Below are 21,352 nucleotides of genomic sequence, written 5' to 3'. Positions count from 1 at the left end.
CAACATCACATTATAATGGCCCAAATGTCAATTTTACAGGAGGCAGAAAATCACACATCTGCTTGGTGTAGATTGGAAAGGTCTTAGTGTTAAGCTGTTTTTGGATACATCATTGACATCGCTCTGTCTTGTAACTTTCTCTCACTTTAAAACCCATTCTGGTTTGTAACGGACAAACATAGGGAACAGAGAAGACTTGATCTGAAAATCTTTCTGGACTTCTCATTTCAGTTATCTATTGCTGTGTAACAAAGCACTCCCAAACTGAGCGGCCTAAAACAACCACCAGTTTGCTCACAAGTCTGTGGGTTGGAAATGGGGACAGGGTATAGCAGGAATGGCTTTTTGGTGTCCCGTGAAATCTGGAGGCTCACAGCTTGAATGGCTAGGAGCTGACTGAGATGGCTTAATTGGTGCGATATGTCTGGAGCCTCAGTTCTTGCCATCAGCTGGGTTGTTCAGTTCCCTTTCACATGGACTCTTCATATGGCCAGCTCGGGCTTCCTTACAACTTGAGTCTCAGGGTGTCTGACTTCTTACATGGTGTCTGGCTTCCCTTGGAGGGAACTGCATCTGCCAATTTTCTTAAAGGTGAGGACTGAAACTGGCATAGGATCACTTTAGCCACATTACAAGTCACAAGGACAGCCTGGATTCAAGGGTGAGGAAAATAGACATTAGCTCTGCAAGGTGGAGCGGCATATAAATATATACAGGATTAGGAGAACTTGTCGGTCACGACTCCAGTAACTATTGCTGCATAGCATATTACCCTAAAATTTAGTAGCTAAAAACAAATTAGAAATTAAAGACATTTAATTTTGTTCACAATTTTATGGGTTAGGAATGTGAGGAGGACTCCACTGAGTAGTTCTCCACTGAGGGATCTCTCATAAAGTTGCAGTCACATGTCAGCTGGGGCTGCAGTTATCTCGTGGTATGATTGGACTTGACATCCAAGAGAGATCTCTCCCTTTGCCAGCCAGCAATGCTGGCTGTCGTCTGGGAGCTCAGCTAGCATGGTTGACTGGTGAGCCTAAATGTGAACTCTCTAGTATGGCAGCCTCAGTGTGGAGAAACTTCATACATGGTAGCTGGCTTTTCCCCGAGCAAACATTCCAAAGAGGGCCAGGCAGAAGCTACATGGCCTCTTCTCACCTAGCCTAAAAGTAACAGAGTAACACTTCTACCATACTCTATGGGCTGAAGCAGTTACAAACCCAGTCAGTATCAAGAAGGGAGGACATAGTGGCCACATTTCAATGGCCACATTTTAAAACTGCTACGGTGGCCAAGAGTTGGGGAGCTGGAGATTATGTTTTCCAGCTCTTTTGTTGTGGAAATCCACCAACTCATTGGAGATTCCAATAGAAATGAACCTTAAATCATGATATAGATAAACACTGCAGGGTTTGAATCAGAAATGAATGCCTTTCAGAGCTCTGGCATTTGGATCTGAACGTTCAAATCATTGAGACTTAAGCGTAAAAATTAAAGTGGCTTCCAACTCCCAGATCTTGGCCCAGTGGGCTTTTCTTTATCTCAAGCACTCTGGCTGGAAGTGTAGCTTTTGCCAGGCTGCCTCCTTTTGAACCAGCTTTCTGCTGTGAAATGTTTTCACAAATGAAAAACATGTTTCATCCAGTGAGAAGCAGTCTTGTCACTAAAACATCTAATTTGGTGGTGCCTGATGACAATGTCTCTACACCCAGGTAGTCCAAAACTGCAGAAAAAAAAAGCCCTAAGTGTATGCGTCCTCTGCCCTCCTGCTCACTCCAACTTTACCCTTTAGCACAGACAAGGGAACCATGTGGCCTCTTGCCCAGAAACATTGCTCAGAGCTGCTGTAGGATGAGCAAACCTGGAATCCAGAGTCTGGTGTCTTGAGGCATTTGTAGACTAGCAGGAAACTGACACTGAGATAATAGGGCCAAGAGGGTGAGCCTCTTAGGACCTTTTCCACTTCATTACCAAGTAGTAAAGCCTCTGTCCTTTATTCCAGAAAGCAGCCCAGCCCTCTTTAGAGGCGCGGCCATGCAACATTTTGTTTTAGAATATTGCTTTAATTCCAGGACGAATTCACTCTACCACACAGAATAACTCTGCACCCCATGCTCTACCGGGTCAATGGAATTTCTCTCACAAGAGCAGCAGAGACAGGATGGGACACATTTTACCAAAGTGACAAGGCACAGAGAGGTGAAGTGACCAGTGAAGTGCAAATTGCTACACTGAAAACTGAACGTACTTCCACTACAGTGGGATGAGGGAGATGGATCTGGGTGGGAAAGGGGAAGTACTATAAGCTAAGCCATGTCTTCCTTGAGATGCTTCAAGACTGAATCCCTTTGGTGGCAGGAAAAGACCTACGGACCATCCTCACACAGGTGTCAGATCTTCCAGCTGACCATCCTGCATTACCAAGTAGCTTGGGGGCTGGACACTGGAGCATGCCTTTTTCTGAGTCAATTGCAAAAAACTTTTTTCATATTAAATTTGTCATGGGGCTTTGAAGAGAGAAAGTCCCTCATTCTTTTCACAGAACAAGCTGCCAGTGACCTCTTTAGCAGAATCTTCAGAAGCTTGGTTTAGATGAGAATGTTTGTCCCTGCACTTGACTATTCATAATCCTTGGTGTCTGACATGAATGTCCTTATGATGTCATTGATTTGTCTCTATATGGACACAAACCACCATACTGTTCTTACGTGAAATGTGTATTTCCTTTATCTTCTGATATTTCTTTTCCAAGGTGGTTTACAGTGAAGAAAAACACTGTATTTTACCTGTTTGTGTTCATGGACAGTAGACTCCACTAATTTTCCGAAGCAGACATCTCAACTCACCTTGATCATATTAACTAACCTAGGTTTAGTCATATATTGAAGATTAGTCTCCTTTAAGGAACAGAATATCTAGCTTCCAGCTGGAAGTTACCCTTGCTAGAGGTGTCATTGTTGATAGGGCTTAGAGAGGGGTCTTATCTGTGGAGAGAACTTTGCTGGAAATCTTAACGTGGCAGGAAAGCTGAGACACCCAGTGTCCACATCAATGCCATGCTTAATATCTTCCAAGACAGAAACTGACCGTTTTCCCAAAAGAAGGTATTGTTGCTTACTGGGGGGATGTGGACAAATTAAATGGTATGTACACAACGGAGGAGTATGTGTGTGTATGCTTTTGATGGAATGTGCTGAGCTAGGGAAGTTTTAAAAGACCTAGGAGTTTAGAACTGGCAGACAGGACCAGTGAAAATGTGCCTCCCACCTCTTTTTAAGAGGCTGATAGGAGTTTTGAGAGGCCACGTGGTATAACAGATGAACACTGGTTTTAGAGACAGACCCACCTGGTATACTAGCCTGCCGCCCATCTTTGTGATCCATGCTGCACCATGTACCAGCTGTGTGACCTCCTGGCAAGTTACTTTACCTCTCTGAGCTTCATTTTCCTCATTTGTGAAATGAAAATAACAACAAAACAAACACGTCCTTAGGGTTGTTGTGAAAATGGAATAAGATAATGATGTAAAAGCATTTAGCATGCTGCTTGGCACAGGTTAGATGCGAAATTGATGTTTACTGTTATTGGGTGTAAATTATTATTATTTTAAAAATTTTGACTTTTATTTTAGATTCAGGAGGTACATGTGCAGGTTCATTACATGGGTATACTGCATAATGCTGAGATTTGGGGTAGGACTCCCCTTCCCCTCGACCTTTCCTCTAAACCCATCTAAACCTCCAACCCTTTTGAATTCGATCATTTGAAGAGAAATGTTTTCCTTCCCAGACAACTGATATTAATTAATGGTCTAACTTTGGGTTGGATAATCACATTGTGTCATCAAGCCCCAGATTATTAGATATTATTTACAAGAAAAATGGGCCTGGAGTTCCTCTCAGACTGAGGATGGAGGCTGCAAATTGAGTTTAGAGGGTTGCCGACCTTTAGACCTGGACTGGGAGCAGGGGCAGCCCACACTCCTGGTTTTGAAAGCCACAGCAGGCTCTTGTAATTGAGTTACCGCCTGGGATTCAGTAAGACTAATCCATCTATATGATTTCTTCGCCTGGTTTAATGCCATTAACAAAACCGAATTAAGAAGGGGGTGGGGCTGAGTAGAATGAGGGAAAACGAATTTTCTGCATGGGAGTCGCTACTGAGCCTTCATGGCCAGGCTCAAGCCTAAGGTCTGATTAATGGACGGTTCTGAGGACCAAGTCCTGCTAGTCACCACCCCAGTCCCTCAACAGAGCACGAGGCTACCAGGGATTCGCATGCACAAAAAGAGGCCATCGCAGAAAAGGTTTTCCAGGACGCCCCAGGGGCTATTTCCTGACTACTGTCTCACCCTCCTTCCCTAGTTCGTTCATTTTCTTCCTTTCCCTTCCCTCCCTCCCTTCCTTCCTTTTCTCTCCCTTTCTTTTCTTTTCCTTTCTTTCTCTTTCCTTTTCTTTCTCTTTCTTTCTCTCTCTCCCTCCCTCCCCCTTCCTTCCTTCCTTCCTTTTTTCTTTCCTTCCTTCCTTCCTTCTTCCTTTCTCTCTTTCTCTCTCTCTCTCTTTCCTTCCCCATCTGCCCTCGGTAGAGCAATTCCTGAGCAGTTTTCCTTCTAGTTCTAATCTTCAGGGACCTTCTCTGGGTTTTGTCACAAGTATTCCTCAGGCAACGTTTCAATCCTACTTACTCCTCTTCAGCACTCGCCCCCAGTCCCACCTCACCCGTTTGCCTGGGATTGGCCATCCTGGGCGGTGGGCACTCTTTGCTTCCAGTTTACCAACAAGAACGACCAGCCCTAGGAGGAGGGGCCTGCGTGTGGGGGTGGGGGTGGGAGGTGGCAGCCGCCGCGGTCAGTTTCACTCTGACCTACTGACACCCAGATCCCAGAGAGCCCTTCTCTCCCCCATGAGAGCCCGACTGTTTCAACTTGAGCAGCTAGCCAGAAGCGAAAAGTCGTCGACTCCCGGACTGAGATTCCACTGCTCGGTGCGAGCAGTTGCCAACAGGGGAGTCCCCAAAGTGTAGGTGGCGACCAGCACGGGCCTGGGAAAGCAGGCGCTAGGAGTAGAGGAGTTACAGGGGCCGGGGTGGGGGGAGCGCCCGGCTTCCATCTCCTTGGCCAGCGGTGGGGCCCGCTACAGCGGCACCCGCGGGCCCTCCCTGCCCCGGAGGGGCCAGGGGACGCCCCGCAGACACGCTCGCCCGCACTACGCGGGGCTCGCCGGGGTTTTGCCAGCCGGCGGCTGACGTCGGCGCGCCCCTGCCGAGCTCTCCTTTTACTACAGCGGGCGGGCGGCTTTGTGAGGCCCCGCCTTCGCCAGCCCCCACCCTCCGCGTGCCCACACCTTGCCGTTTATATAGAATGCGCCGCGGTGTTGATTCGTGGCTCTCTAGGACCGGAGAGTTCTTTGGAAGGAGAGCGCGAGCGAGGGAGCGGGCGAGCTCCGAGGGGGTGTGGGTGTAGGGAGAGAGAGAGAAAGAGAGCAGGTAAGGGCCATCGTCTCCCACTCCTCCGCCGGCGACCAACTCCGGCCCCCTTTTTGGCAAAATAAGAGGAACCTGGAAATGGATTAAATAGAAAGAAAGAAAAGAGGCGACCCTCTCCTCCCGATTCCCCGCGGGCGAGAAGCTGCGCGACTCTGCGGTGTAACAGGCTCACACGTTGCTCATCACATGCTCAAACATTTCCCTTTCAGGGAGGCTTGTTATTTTTAAGTGAATATTTTTATCTTTGTTTTGATTTTTTTAAAAGCCTTCCTCGGGGTTTTATTTTGATCGAGTTGGCGGCCCGCAGCGGATTGGGAGAGGCGGGGGAAAGCAGCCTGCCAGTGCGCGGGCAGCCCACCCAGGCAACTCCCAGCGAGCGGCCCGCGCGGAGCCCAGGGAGGCCGGCAGTGAAGCCGGGGAGTCCCGGCCGCTCCTCTCGGCCGCTCCTCTCGGCCGCCCCGGGGGTTGCGAGCGTGGCTCTCCGCAGGCGGGCAGAAGCTGAGGGCGCGGGGCGCGGAGGAAGCGCCGCGCCGCTTTGTCTCTTCACTTCTTGAGCGCGAGGAGCGGCTCCTCCCGCGGCCGGCCGCTCGGGATCGCGGCGGCGGCGACGGCGGCTCCTCCTTCACCCCTTTCCTTTCCTCCCCACTCTCTCGTAGGCAGCGGCGACGGCGGCAGCGGTGGGGAAAAGCGGCTTCCGCCCCGAACCATACCGAGGGGAGCTCGTGGTCGAGACTTGCCGCCCTAAGCACTCTCCCAAGTCCGGCCCGCTCGGCGAGGACTTCCGTCTTCTGAGCGAACCTTGTCAAGCAAGCTGGGATCTATGAGTGGAAAGGTGACCAAGCCCAAAGAGGAGAAAGATGCTTCTAAGGGTAAGCCCGCCTGCCGAGTCCGCCTGCTTTCCTTTCCTTCGTTTCCCTCGCCCCCTCGCGTGCGCGCCGCCCTCCGGCGGCTCCTTGCCTCCTTCCCGGAGCCTAAGCTGCCCATGACCTCTGCGACCCCGGGAGAAAAGGGGGGGGGGCAGAGGTCGCTAGGGAGTGGATCTAGGTTTGCACCACTTTCCCTCCTTCCTCGCGGAATTGTCGACCCTCGAGTGCCTCCAGCCTCCTCCACTCCCCCTCTGGACGCACGGTGGTGGCGCTGCGGGCAGACGAAGCTGCTGCAGCCCGGAGCGCCGGGAACCGCGCTGTCTGTATGAGTGCATGTGTGTGCATGTGCGCGAGTGTGCATATGTGTGCTGCGCGCGTGCAACATGGTGACATACTCAGGAATCTGCCCTGCTCTCAGAACCCAAGCTTGAACCCACCTTCAGCCCCCTCTCCCCGCCCCCAATGCAAACAAAGAGCCTGGTCGAGACGCAGAACCCCTCCCCCCTCCTTTCCCCCCACCTCCTCCTCCCCCCACCCCGGACATCTCCTAATCCCAAACTCCTTATCCACCCCAACCCTCGGGGAAGGCAGGAGTTTGCACCCTTCGACACGCCGCGTGCAAAAGTGAGCAATCCTGGTGCCCTGGCGCCGCCCGCGCTGCGCTTTGGCAGCACAGCCTCGCCAAGCCCCAGGAGAACAAAGGCTGTTGTCCCCTTGCCACTAGTGCCCAGCGTGAGCGGGCCTCCGCGGGAGGGGGCAGTCCTCTTCCTCTGCTTGCTGGGATTCAGCCACCGCGCCCGGGGCACCCGACCACTGGTCCCCCTGGAGTGCGCGCCTCTGCCCAGGGCCTCCCATCGGCGGGTTGGGGAGGCGCAGCAAAGCGGTGCTCAGGCTGGGGAGAACTAAGGCAAAGGAAGGGGACGCCCCCCACCCTCTGCCGGTTCTAGCCGTTGCCTTTCTCAGGACTGGGATCAGCCCCAGAATGTAAACTGGAGACAGCGGCCTTGAAGACCGGGGTGCAGAAAGAGGCACAGAGAGGGAATGTAGAAGAGCAGTGGGGAACAGCAGGTGCCTTAGGTGCAAGTGTCCGGAATGGCCACGGAGCAGACGCTGGAGTGGGCTGGACTAGCCCTGAGGGCCCCAAGCACACTGGACCGCAGCGACCCACGCTGAGTCCCCACTGCAGAAGTGAGGTTGCAGCGCGGGGAGTCCCAGCTTTTGTTCACGGGGACCCCAATTCCTCCCTGAGCCCTCAGGCCCCCTTCACTCCCACTCCTTTCTCTATTCCTTTTTCTCCTCTCCTCCTTCTCGCCTCTCCCCACCTCTCAGAGCTTTCTTTCCCGGGAGATTCTAGGGCAGCACCAACCCTCCCCCGCGGAAAGTTGTCAAAGTCTTCAGCTCAAGGCCTTTATCCTTGTTTCTAAGTGGAGCCATTTCTTCCCCAACTAGGCGAAAGGGTGACGAAGGTTCCGGAAGTTTGTGGAGGGGTCAGATCCGTTGTCATAAGGGTCGTTGTTGCCCCCGGTCTGGCTCAAGGCTAGCATTCAATCCCAAGTGAAAGAGTAACTTTGGAAAGTAGAACGACAGCTGTAGGTTTCCAGAGCTCTCCTAATTGTTGAGTCTCAAACAGGCATTTATATGATAAAGGAAAATGACTTCAGGGTCATTAAATCGTTTTGTTTTCCACTGAGGGCCCAGAGAAGTAAATGTAATTAAAGAATGTAGCACCAGATTGATCTAGGCACGTCATTCCCCTGTTGAATCTGGGAGTATTTCTCGTTTGTTTCTGGAACTTTGGTTCCTGATTTCCATCAGGTGGTTACTTCAGGTTTATTTCAGGCTACCGTTGGGAGACCCTGAAACCAAATTCATTCACAGAAAATGAGTTTCTGTTTTAGGAATATAATTTGCAGTTGTCCAGAATGGATTAACGCATCTGGAAACAGGACAGGTTTCTGTAATTCAATAATACAAATTTGTACTAGGCATGTGTCATAACATTTTCTTGTGTTGACTCACCACATTTGAAACCACATACCTCTGTAGGAATTGTGTAATTAGCACTTGAAATTATGGCTGTAATTAGAATAAATTAATTTTACAAGGCAACTTTTAAGAAGGGAGTTTACTTGCCCGAGAAGATGGGAAGCTTTTGGCTGCTAAGAGCAAGATTGCCATTTCAGCCTTTCTGTTCGTTGTTGAATTTAGAGCATTTTCAAAATAGTAAGTGTGTAGTAGCCATTAGTATTTTCTTCTTTCAAGTATATGAAAAGTCTTATGTGACTAAATTTTAAAGACTACTTTTTATATTAGAGATGAAAGGTACAAGGTCTACTTATCTTTTAGTCAATAGGGTTTATATATGTTGACCATATTTCTGAAGAGTTTTCCTTACTTACAAATTTCCTATATATAGGTCATCTTTAATTTTTTAAGCTGAAAAACCAATTGGCATATTCTTTGTAACATAGCAAGATATAGGATCAAGCATTTCATAGATACCTTGAATATACACACATTTAATTTTGAACAGTGGTGTGACAGATGATTGGATGAAATCAAATAATTTAGTAACAGTTTGAATGAATTTCATAATCTGTTTTCAGAGTCTACTGCTCATTTAAATTCAGCCTCCCACCCCCATCAGTTAGGGCTCATACCCACAGTGTATCATAACTACATCAATTATTATAGAGTACAGTGTTTCCAGAGCTTTTAAAGCACAGGTAGTAGGTTTCCAGTAAATTATTTTGTGCTGCTGAATGAAATATGGCCTTAAGAGTACATAAATTGCTGATTGTCTTTTTAAATGACATTTTCTTCAACTCACTGAGGTTAAGACCAGTGATGGACACTGATCTTTTTCATAACCTTTTCAAAAATGTAGCCAGACAAGATAGGCTGTTCTCTCTGGAAAGGGGGCGGGGACCTTGATTCTGTTTGAAACTATTAAAAAGGCCTCTTGTGCAGCCAGTCGCCTTTTGTGTATTTATTTATGCTTTGTATAAACTTTAAAATTGGCAGATGCGTATATAGTTTGAGTCACGCGGCTCTTGGACCGGAGGATCTGTTTCCATTTCAGGGAAGAAGAAAGCATAATATTTGTTTGTTCAAGCAGATATTCTCTTAGCTTTGACTCACTCTTCTCTACCTTGTCACATAAGATCTTTTCAGCAGTCTTCTGTTGGAAAAGCACTCAGTTAAGGCTGTTTCTGGTTTGTTCCAACAGTTTTCCTGTGGCATCGGAAATCTTGTAGGCTGCTATAGATAAAACCAAATCTTTTTTGGATTAAGTAAAAATGCTAGCTAATTCTCGCTTTCAAAACTGTCTTTAGGTTTGTGGCTACATGTTTGGAGTTGGGTGTGCTCTTTTCAACAACCCTTTCCTTTGTGCTTAGCTTAACAGCCACCATATCCAGGCAAGTTTCAAGGCTCTGTGGGCCGTGGGTTCTCTTGGTGAGACAGCACTGTTGTCAGGCTGGGCTCATGCTGGCTGCTGGACAATGGAGGACAATTCCATGCATAGCCCAAGAAGCCAGCCACTTGTACAGCTGCTGTTGTAATGGACTGTAGTGGCTCCATGCATTTACACCACAGTTCGTTTTTTGTTCACTTCCTGGCCCTTTCCAATAGTCTTTCTACCCTATCCTACTTAAGAAGGACAGGGCATTGTGGTCATACAGCCAGCATATCTAGGCTTGAGTCCTGAATGCCTTCCAAAAGATCATCTTGATCATTGTAGTTTACTATAATAGGTTGCATCAGGTGTCTTTCTCAGACTTGCGCCAGGCAAAAGCAGATGTTTAGAGGTATTTTACCGACAAGAAATTATGAGGTTGGTGACCTCTTCTTAAAAAGTAACAATGATCATCTGTCTATTACTCATGTAGGGACTTGTTTTTTTCACTCTGACATCATGGTCCCATGGTTTTACATACAGTGTCATAAGCCACACAGTCTCTTCTGTGCTGAAGGAGGTGATCATAGCCTTGCTAAGGAGGTGTGACCAGGGAGATCTCTAATCAGAAATATTGGTCTGTTCTTGGGGATAGGTGGAGAAAATGAGTGCACATTATACCCAAATCCTCTTCATAATTATTTGTAGCAGCGTGTAGCTTCTTTATTGACAAAGGCTAAAGCTAGAAGGGGGAGCAAGTTGGGGCATGGGTTAGGGGTACTGTATCTTCTCTCTAGCTTCGTACTGCTTCCTCTAAGCCTCTTCTCAGCACAGTTCAAATAATTTAAAGGGGTTAGTATGTGTCCTAGGTCTGGAGATGTGGGTGAGGTTGGAGTGGGAATGGATGTTGAATTGGGGCCTGGGTAAGAAGCAGAGGGTGAGCTGTGGGATGAAGGAAGGAGTTGAGGTCTATGCCCACAGCGGGGAGATTTTATGGATGGCTTTGAGGACAGGGTCAGGACTGGGGAGAGAATTGGAATCAGGGAGAGAATTTGAATCAGAATTGGATAAGCCAGAGGGCAGATTTGTAAGGCGGTGAGTAAGGATATGAAACTGTTAGCGTTCCAGGTCTCTTTGCAGCTGTGCTGTTTTATGTCCAAATCAACTTCTTATTCTGGGAATTACAATCAACATAGAACAACCAGAATGTGTTGCAGTTCTTGAAATATATCCAATAAAAAGGCTTTCTAGTGTCTGCTTCAGTATGACTTATATTTTTGGAGTTGAGAAATTTGAAAAGAATGGACAATAATTGTCAAGATTAAGCAATTGAAGGAGCGGGGAAAAACCATGTGCATTAAAGTAGAGTGGATGAAGGGGATCCTACATGTCTATTACCTTGCTCAGCTTAACGTTATCTTTGAAATGTGAAGACTAGGCACATAATATAGTTTCAGCAATTAGTACAGAACACAAATGTCTGCATAACTCATTTTCTGCAGTCACTGATTTATGTTTCCCTATCAAGAAGACACATCATCACCATGACATATCCGCACAGGCTGAAGAGTGGATTTCAGGCTCATTGTCCTGTGTAATGTGGATCATCTTAGTTAGTCTTCATCAACTTGAAATGTAGGTTATCTATTTGTAATGTACCAGCTCTACAAACTTAGTTGAATCTTATTTCTGACATTTTTTAACATGGCATTTTATCACTTTTTTGAATGTCATATATTGATGAAACATTTCCTAAGAGTGTGGGTTTCCAGGTAAATGCATTAATTTCCTAAAGAAGTGAAATAATATTTCGTAGTCATTATGACTACCACTCCAGGCCTCAGATCCGATTTCTCCTTGAATTGGATGGCCATTTTTTTTCCTTTAAAGCAGTGTTTTCCAGAGTACTAATTCTGAAAATGGGGGGGGTTATTAGAAAAGAAATAAATTATTGATTCTTAGGGTACAATGGACATATGAAGGACTATTATATTAAGGGATCTGAGTTGTAATAAATATTAAGTCTAAATTACAATGACTGTTTATTGTGATTACTGTAAAGCAGTTCTCATGGCTATTCTTGCCTCTGCCCTTTGAAATTACTTTTAGCATTGATTTTCAAATGGAAATAGTACTAGTGTCACTGGCTAATGACCTTCCCCACAGGCAAAGGCTTCTGCTGGTGTAGGGTTGTGGTTGACATTCTAGGGAGTACAATAGGGCTGTCCAGAGCTAAGTTGCTTGCTTGGCCTGCCTGCAGAGACATCAGATTTGGTCTGGACAATCACTCTTTGGCCTAGAGGAATCCCTAGTTGTACATGTCTGTCCTTTTTTTTTTTGTGGTTCCTGTAAGTAGGGCTGGGAAGAAAGAAAAGAATCTTCTGGTGAAAGGCAGGCCTAGTCAAAGGCCAAATTAGAAAAGAAAAATAGTAAAACTCAATTTCCTTTTTTTGTAATTGAAATTTACCTGTAGTAACATGTACAGATCTTAAGTGTGCATCTCAATGATTTTTGATAAATATTTACATCCGTAAAATCCACACCAAAGTCAAGATACAGAACATTCTTGTCACCCCAGAAAGTTCTCTCATGCCCTTTTCTAGTCATTCCCCTTACCTAAAGACGACTCTTATTTTATTTTTTTTTTTTTTTTTTTTTTTTTGAGATAGGGTCTCAGTCTGTCACCCAGACTGGAGTGCAGTGGCATGATCTCCACTCACTGCAACCTCCGCCTCCCGGGTTCAAGTGATTCTCCTGCCCCAGCCTTCCTAGTAGCTGGGATTACAGGCGTGCGCCACCACCGCCCGGCCAATTTTTTGTATTTTTAGTAGAGATGGGGTTTCACCATGTTGGCCAAGCTGGTCTTGAACTCCTGACCTCAAATGATCCACCCACCTTGGCCTCCCAAAGTGCTGGGATTACAGGTGTGAGCCATCGCGCCTGGCCTCCTATTTTTATTTCTATCATCATCTATTAGTTTTTCCTGTATGCACTCTTTGGTTTCTGACACACCTAGTCACCTCCCCATCCAACACTTTTCATCCCCTGTTGATAACCCTTCTCGTCTTGTCCTCTGGTTTCTTGGAAGACTCCCACCCTGCCCCACACTGGGGCATTCAATAGAATCTTGGACATGGTTAGTCTTCTAGGAGTAGTTGTTGAATGACCTGGGAAAGATAGGGAAATCCTTTAAGCAGAGGTATGTTTTATTCATCCTTCAATAGCAAATAACAATAATGAACATTGCTGTCTTTATAATAGTAGCCTGTAAATTATTGAGCAGTTACTATTTACTAGGCAAACATTATTTTTACATATATCTAATTTAATCCTGACAGCCAAATGAAGTACAGTAGCTCTTAGTACATACAGACTTTAGAGATGAGAAAATTGAAGTTCATGGAGATCATGTAGCTTATATGAAGTCACACCGCTAGTGGTTTGCAAATTACTAACACAGTGCTTGGCCTTGTAGTAATCAATAAATGATGAATGCATATGCCATGCACCTATGAAAACTCATTGGTCCTATGCCCTGCTCACTTCCTGTCTTGTTGTCATATCAGAAGGCACTGTGATAGAGAAAGACTTTTTCAGAGCCTCCTGGTGGCTTAATCTGATAAATACTTAGGGATATTTACATTCTATCTAAAGATTGCCTGGGGTAGAGCTTCCACTCAAAGAATTCAATAGTTAATGGTTGACTTTCTAACACCTAGATACGTGGGAGAAATAATTTTGACTGGTGTCCTAAAAATAATAGTATTTTCTGAGTACTGACTATAGGCCAGGGAGTTGACATGAAATATCTCATGAAATCTTCATAACAATATATGGACATTCAATGTATGGAGAATGAATATCCACACTATTCTTCCAATGTGACAGATGAAGAAACTGAGACCAAGGCCATCCTTAGGTCACTCAGCTAACAAGATGGTGAAGTGAGGATTTGACCAGATTTGATTGACTCCAAATCTACCTCCTAACCACTAACCACTATATCACACTCCCTTCCTAGGCAGCACAGCTGAGTCTTTCTAATGCAGGTTTGCACAAAGACAAAATTACCTTCATTCACCAAATTGGACATAATTAGGAGGAGTGTGACTATACTAAATGCATGGTTGCTCCAGGGCTGTGGTCTTTGTTCAGTTAAACAAACATCTGAACATTTTTTGCGTGACTTTTCTCTATCAGGTGCTGTGCCGGGGTGCCCTTTCCTTCTTCTCTGGCCTGGGACATTCTGACTTTTCACTTTCCCATGTGCATCTCACTTCACTTGGCCATCTTCTTGAACCACTGCTACAGGACATTGGCCAGGTGACTTTGGCTTTCATATTGGTTTAAAAACAATGGTACTTTCTTTTGCAACTGCATCTGGGACCTTGTTTCACCTGTGTCTTCAAGATTATACATCCTCTTAATTCACTGTTGAGTAAAAACTCCACCTGTTTATTTTAGCTTTCATTACATGGTATATGCTTTCAGTCTGTCTCCCATCAGAATCCTATGTCTCATTTCCCTTCTCTTTGTCTCTCAACCCTACCCGTTCTTCCTCCGACTCTCCTTTCCCTCCCTCCTTTTCTTGTTAACAAATGTCAGTGGTTTTTATTAACCGAATGGGGCTCCTCAGGGTGTGCTGAGCTCATTGAAAGATTTTCATTTCTGGATTTTTTCCTTTGATAGCTATATTAATCGTGATGAAATAAATCCACCCCCCACAACAAAGTGTAGCTCCACAGAAGAAGTTTTTCACTACTTATATAACTCATTTTAAATGGAAAAATAAAAAAGTGCAAGCTTTATTTTGTGTACTATTTAGGCTGCCTTCAGTTAGATAATATTTCCAAAAATATATCTTGTTAAGAGAGACACAACGCCTTGAACAAGCATATTAATTATAGTTCTCGAAGTTGAGAATCATGTAGTGTTTATCTGTATTGTAGAACTGTTGCTCAATGGTAATAATTAACAGTGATGAGTCTATTGCATGGCTATAGGTAAATTTCATAACAAACATGAAACCCAGTTCTCAAAACTTGCTCCAAATAATGTAGGTAGCATTTGTTACTGTTGTGGAGTTGAGGGTTAGTAAATAGCTAGGGTTCTTAAAATATTTATCTAGCTCTTAAAAGTAGAAGTAAACAACCTAAAGAAGACAGGCTGAGTGCAGTTCTTGAATATGCCCATAGATATTTTCAGAATCTTCTTTCAGCGGTGACTTTGAAAGTATTGAGAATTGACCTGCTTATTTTGCCTTTGATTCTCTGTGTGTATGCTTGCCTCTCCCCTTGGGGGGTTTATTGAACATTAAGGCTTCCAAGAGCTCTTGAATTTGTGAGTGATTTTCGGAGCTCTGGGAACAATGTGAGCCATTCTCTTGGAAACAGGACAAGGTGCTCCTAGATGCTCTCATTCCAGGGAACATTTGTTTTTCGGCTAGCTGGGAACCCGACGATCGCGCTGAAAGGTCTGGTCAACCAGCCTCCCTCAGTTCCTGTGTATCTGGCAGGCAGGTTTATTACAAACCTTAGTGTGCTCATTAGCCTCGTGATGTGGCAGCTGCCTAAAAAAGAAACACGGAAAAGTTGTGTCACCGAAGGTGAAACTTGGCAAAGAGCTGCCCGGCGCCGGCTCCGGGCATGACAAAGCGCCTTCCCGGCGGCGGCAGCGGTGGTGGGCAGTGGGGGTTTCTGTTTGCTTGCCCTCGATACCCACGGCCCAGTCGACTCACGGGGAGGCGTCGCAAAGGGAACCGCGGGCCCGGGCCAGGGCTCCGTGGCTGGCGGTGCGGGCGGCCGCAGTCCGGGGGAAGATACCGCGCGCTCCGGTGCGGCCCGCGGCCTCACAGTCTAGACTGCGGGCACGTTGCAGCCTGTGGGGAAGCAGCGTTAAGATGGTGGCGGTCAGAGCAGCGCTGGTGGTGGCTGGGCGGGGCTCAGGGAGGCGCGCCCTCCTCCCTCACCGACACCTATCAAGGCTTTCTTGCTTTCCGTACACCTGACCCACCCGCTAGACACCTCAAAGGCAGGCATAGAAGGCCAAGAGCCTTGAAGTCAGGGCTTGACCAATACAAGAGCTTTGCTTTCTCTGTCTTCTTGTTAATGCTAATTTGACTTTAGCTGCTCAAAAACCGAAGATGCATCTTGAGCAGGACGCTCACAGGCAGATTTGAATTTATCTGTGTGTTTTTATATTGCTTATGTTTTATTACATTGATTTTTTTCAGATTACAAAATAATGCATGTTTACTGGAGACAATTTGGAACATCATAAAAGCATAGAGAAGAAAATATCACTCAAGGTTCCACTACCAAGTTAACTTTTTGAGGCTTTGCTTCTAGTCCTTTTTCTCTGCATGTTATAATACATAGACATGGCTAATTATCTTTAAGTGTGTATGTGGGATCAGGCACATACACGATAACTTCCTTTTTTTCCCTCAACGTGTTAGAATGTTATTTTACGTCGTTAAATAATTTGCACCATCATTTTCAGTGTGTATAGTAGGTGTGGACTTAGGGGTAACCAAGGAGAGATGGTGATTTGTGCCTGGGGTGTCAACATTTTTCCTGCACCTCCTTGAGATCCTTCTCACTGGACACCACAAGCATGATTAGTATTTTGTAAAAGTACATATATGAATATGTGCCCATATGGGTCTATGTATATGTGTGTATAAATCTGTAAATACCAAATTAAATACACATAGACAACTATGCACATATGTAAATAGATACACAACAAATATGCTAACAATAAATCTTGAAAGAATATACACCAAAAGGAATCTCTGGGTGGTTGGCTTATAGAAATTTATAGTGTTTAGTCATATTTTCTATTTTTATCTATAGTGGAAATACATAATTATATTAATGATATAATAATAAAAATAATATTAATGAAATATTACTTACTGATTGTCTTCAAACTGAGTTTTCTGCTCCCTCATTCCTTGATCTAGCGTGAACTACTTATTATTTTTATATTATATGATGCTTCAAGTCCAAGCTAAATCTCCATCCTCCATGAAGCCTTTCTTCCACCCTGCCAGCAGGCACTGACTGCTTACTTCCTGTACAGGGCTTCTATGTCACCCATCTGGCAATCTCCATGGGCTACTTTGGGTATATCTCATGGTTAACTTCTTATCTGCTTATGTCTTATCCCTCTGAATAGACTGGAATGTCTTCAGGGATCCTTTTCACAAAGCAAGTGCTCACTAAATGTGTTACGTAATGACAATGCTTATCATCCATCCTAGGTTTCTGCAAATGCTGCTTTACCTTTGAAACTCTATACCAAAAGCCCTTAGACTGACAGCAATAATCCTGCTGGATTTAATTTTGCTAATTTAATTTAGGATATAATTGCTACTTCATAATGGGCTATCTACGTAGAATTTGGTCAATGATGATACTGATAATATTACTGAAATAGTAGTGATTTTCATATTGATTTTTCAAGTTAGAGGACTCTTGATAGAGAGTTTCTTGGTGATAGAAATAAATCTACAGATTCACACATGCATTGGACAGTCATACCCCAACTTAAGTGATTTCAGTTATTTTAATGCATGTGTAAATTAATTCATCTGTTAATTTACTCGATAAATATGTATTGAACCTTCTATGTGCCATCTGCTTTCTTAGACACTGAGAATACAGCAGTGAGCAGAACAGATAACTATCCCTGCCTTCATGGATAATACAAGCATATTTTGCAAGTTTCCTTAGGGAAACAGACTTTCAGTGCATGAAGCACTCTGTTCCATGTTGGTGGTATGTCAAGCAGTGAGTGATCTGGTGCCCATCATAGCCATCAGGCTCTGGCCAAGCCAAATTACTAATGAGTCAAGCTGGATGGAGTCATACATGGGTTGCTTATCTGTAGTTCAGGAACCACTGAAACAGTGGTTCCTGGACCAGTTTGGGCATCAGCATCACCTCTAACCACATATACCCCCTACCATGAGAATTTGATTCAGTATATCTGGGCATGAGCCTTAGAAAGCCACATTTTTTATTAAGCTCCTCAAGTGGTTCTAATACACAGCTGGTTTAGGGACCTACTGCCTCTGGGCAGTGTTTCTCAAGCTTGCCTAAAGAATCACCTGTAGGGTTGGTTTGTTTGTTTTTTCTAAACAAAACAAAACAAAAACCCTCCCTCTGACCTACTGAATTAGAATTTTAGGAAAAGAGCTGGTAATCTGACTTGTAAGCAGGTGTCCTGGTGATTCTTATCATCAGGCTAGTTGGGGAAACATTGTCCTAGAGACAATCACAGGACTTCCCTAGAAATTATATATAAATGTCAGTTTTTCTGGTGAGCAGGCTCCATTGCTTTGAACAGATTCTCAAAGGAGTCAACCACTCCAAAAATGTTATATGAGGTGGAGCCCTGAAGTCTAGGACCAGCATTGTTGTCAACTGTATGTTTTGAGTTCTCAGTGTCCTCATGGGTTGAATTAAGTAACCTTAAAGACCTTCTCGGCCCTATTCATCTTCCACATATAAATGTTCTGCTTGGAAGCCTTCTTTCTCTCTTTTTGCTACTTTTTTCTATCTTATTGCCATTCTTGCCTCAATTGTTTCCCTTGATGGTCTCCCTTTAGGAGAAAGTAGGGAAGCAGGAGAATTTCAAAGCCTTGGCTCTCGCAGAGAGGGCGGGGCTTGGAGGGAGCTTCAGGCATGCCATTCAGAGATGGCAATCCTAGTACAGCTGTTAGAATAGCAGAGGTCAGTGTCCAAATATTTTGACCCTTATGATATCTTGAACCTCAGTGGATCTTAAACTGGTGGGATAAGCGGGTGGGAGTGGGACTTCCAAGACATTTCTCTGCCAGTCCAGAGCAGGATGACACAGGGCGGACAAGGTAATTCCCTTTTTCCTTGGACATAATTTTTCTGCCTGTATCTGGCAGCAGGTGGTGATGGGAGGTGGAAGCAGGAGTGTGAGTGTTGGGCTGGGCCTAGGTGCACCCCCACCCCTTCTCATCCTTGAGGCACCAAGCAGTGTCTCTGTAATTGGTTCATGACCAATCAAGTGCATTGACCTATTACTGCTAGTTACTTTGAGTTATAAATGGTTTTTATTTCCTCTGTGGAATTGGGGGTTCAGGCTGTATAGGATGACCTGATTTGTATCACAAGAGCCTTTGGGACTTTGACAGATTTCACCGTTTAAAACACACTGAGCTTCCTCCCTCCACCCCACTGGACATAAAAGCAACCTTTGAATTTATGGCACAAAGAGCATGTCTTTAAAGGGCAGCATGCAGAAAAAGGGAGGAAAAGGAAGTAAGGCAGTTCATCTTCTTTTCTGAGGCCATTGTCTCTGAACAAGTGACAAAACTGAATACCTTGAAAAATCTTGTATTGATTTTTAGTGCAGAGGCATCTCCCCAGGATCTGAAAATCCTGGCAGAAGATAATAAACTTATTTCCCTGCCTTTGAGCCAGAGTTGAGTTGCTTGTTTTACATGGCTGGAAGAAATGAGAGTAGTTGCTCTGCTGAGAGTGAGATTTGGTCCAGAGTGCATCTCTCTTGACCATATTGTATATAGGGGAGACTCAGTTTATAAAAACTATATATACAAATCTAACTCAAATGCTGAATGTGGAGGTAGTTACAATATCGAAAGAGTTATTGTTTTATGAAAAGTTTTTCTTTGAATAGCATCATCTTTAGTGTACTTGCATGCTTCTTTGGGTATGAAGGACTACTTGATTAGAAAGAAAGAAATAAAAACCAAGCCTAGAGGCCTCTTGTTGAGGCGTTTGTTTCCTGCTATTCTAATTTGAAACTGTTGCTCAGAGTGGCTGTCTTGCTTCTCAGATTATTATCTTTTTTATTTTAATTATTTTAAATATATTTACTGTGGCAAAATATACAACATAAAACTGACCATTTTATGGTCAACTCTATGGTATCCAGTTCTATGGTATTAAGTATATTCACATTGTTCTGCAGCCTTAATCACCATGCTCCACAGATCCTTAATCATAGGCTCTAATGGCTGGAAGGGACCTTCATCATCATTTGGTCTAATCTTTCCACTACAGAGTAGAAGAATTAGGCCCACAGAGAGGCAATGACTTGTCCAAGGTCGTAGAACAAGTTAGTGGCAGGGGCCTAGTCCAGTACATTTCCACACTGACACAGTAACAGATTCAGGCAGGTGGCCTCTGTTACTCTACTGATAGCAGAATTAAGGATTGACATAAATGTTTAGGGTATTTTCCTGTTTTTTTTTTTTTTTTCTTTTATCAAGCAAGCAACCAATTATTGTGGTTTAGAGCCAGAAGGTCCTTCAGACACAATCTAGTTCAATTTCCTTATTTAAAATAATTGGCCGTATTTGTGATCCCTAAATCCAAGTTGAACTACAGAAAGATGCTAACATTCTTATTTCTAAAATACAGGACAATTCTTCCCCAGCCTTCCTTTCACTGACTCCATGACATTCTTTGGTTGAAACCAGGTCCTTTGTGGGTGGCTGTTATTAATAAGCTTTTCTTGGGATGTTTACAGTAACTGCTGTGACCTAAATAAGTTTGCTTGTATTGTTTTCCCCACAAAGGCAAGAACAGGTTTTAAAAGTATGTTCATCCTTCTCATCACAATGTATTTATTCATGACTAAAAGAACTAAAGTATTGCATTTTCTCACATTTGGGGCCTTTGTGTACCCCAATCATGTTTTCTTGGAGTAGAGCTTCAGGACAATACACCATGTAGCATTATAACATGATCCCTCTTGAAAATTTTATTTTTACTTTTAATTGTGGTAAAATACACATAACATAAAATTTACCATCTTAACCATTTTTATGTGTACAGATCAGTAGTGTTAAGTATTTAACTGAAGCATATAATCTGAAGACTGGTTGTGCAACCACTCTTCAGAACGTTTTTATCTCACAAAAGTGAAACCGTGTACACATTAAACAATTCCCCATTTCCCCATTACCCCAGTCCCTTGCAACCACCATTCTACTTTGTTTCTATGGGTTTGATTACTTTAGATACCTTATATAAGTGGAACTATAGTTATTTGTCATTTTGTGACTGACTTATTTCATTTAGCGTTGCTATAAAAAGGCACCTGAGATTGGGTAATTTATAAGGAAAAGATGAGCCTTGAGGCTCATCCATGTTGTAGTGTGTGTGGGAATTTCTTTCCTTTTTCAGGCTGAATAATATTACATTGTATATATAGACCACATTTGGCTTATCCATTCATCCATGGAGGGACACTTGGGTTGCTTTCATCTTCTGACTCTTGTGAATAATGCTGTTATGAACTTGGGTGTAGATCTTTTTTTAATTGATGGGATAAATTGTTTTAAAATACTCAATTTGTTTTCTCAATCTTTAGTCTAAGATTATTAAAATAACATGGTGAATAACATAAAGGAAGAATGCAAATTTTTAAGGTACTGGAGAATTGAGGCATCAATCCAAATGACTTGCAAGTTTGAGAACCATGAGTAGAGTAAATAGGACTTTTTTAGGTCCTCTTGGGTCTATTATGTTACTTTTTTAAAGTGATTGTGTGTGTGTGTGTGTGTGTGTGTGTGTGTGTGTGTGTGTGTGTGTGT

General features: G+C 44.2%; 1 protein-coding gene across 1 annotated transcript in view; it reads left to right on the top strand.

Moving 5' to 3' along the window:
• The first annotated feature begins 5,409 nt into the window (after positions 1-5,409).
• FGF13 (fibroblast growth factor 13) overlaps positions 5,410-21,352 on the top strand; it is a 605,359-nt gene continuing 589,416 nt past the window's right edge. Inside the window, exons 1-2 of the mRNA XM_032757733.2 lie at positions 5,410-5,484; positions 6,141-6,353. Of these exons, the coding sequence (XP_032613624.1) occupies positions 6,305-6,353 (49 nt within the window). The 5' untranslated portion in view covers positions 5,410-5,484; positions 6,141-6,304. The remainder of the gene's footprint in view (positions 5,485-6,140; positions 6,354-21,352) is intronic.

The sequence above is a fragment of the Hylobates moloch genome, unplaced genomic scaffold (assembly GCF_009828535.3).
Source record: "Hylobates moloch isolate HMO894 unplaced genomic scaffold, HMol_V3 SCAFFOLD_7, whole genome shotgun sequence".
In the NCBI taxonomy this organism is placed as follows: domain Eukaryota; kingdom Metazoa; phylum Chordata; class Mammalia; order Primates; family Hylobatidae; genus Hylobates; species Hylobates moloch.
Note: the sequence above shows the minus strand (reverse complement) of the source record. Positions and strands in the feature narration are given on the sequence as shown.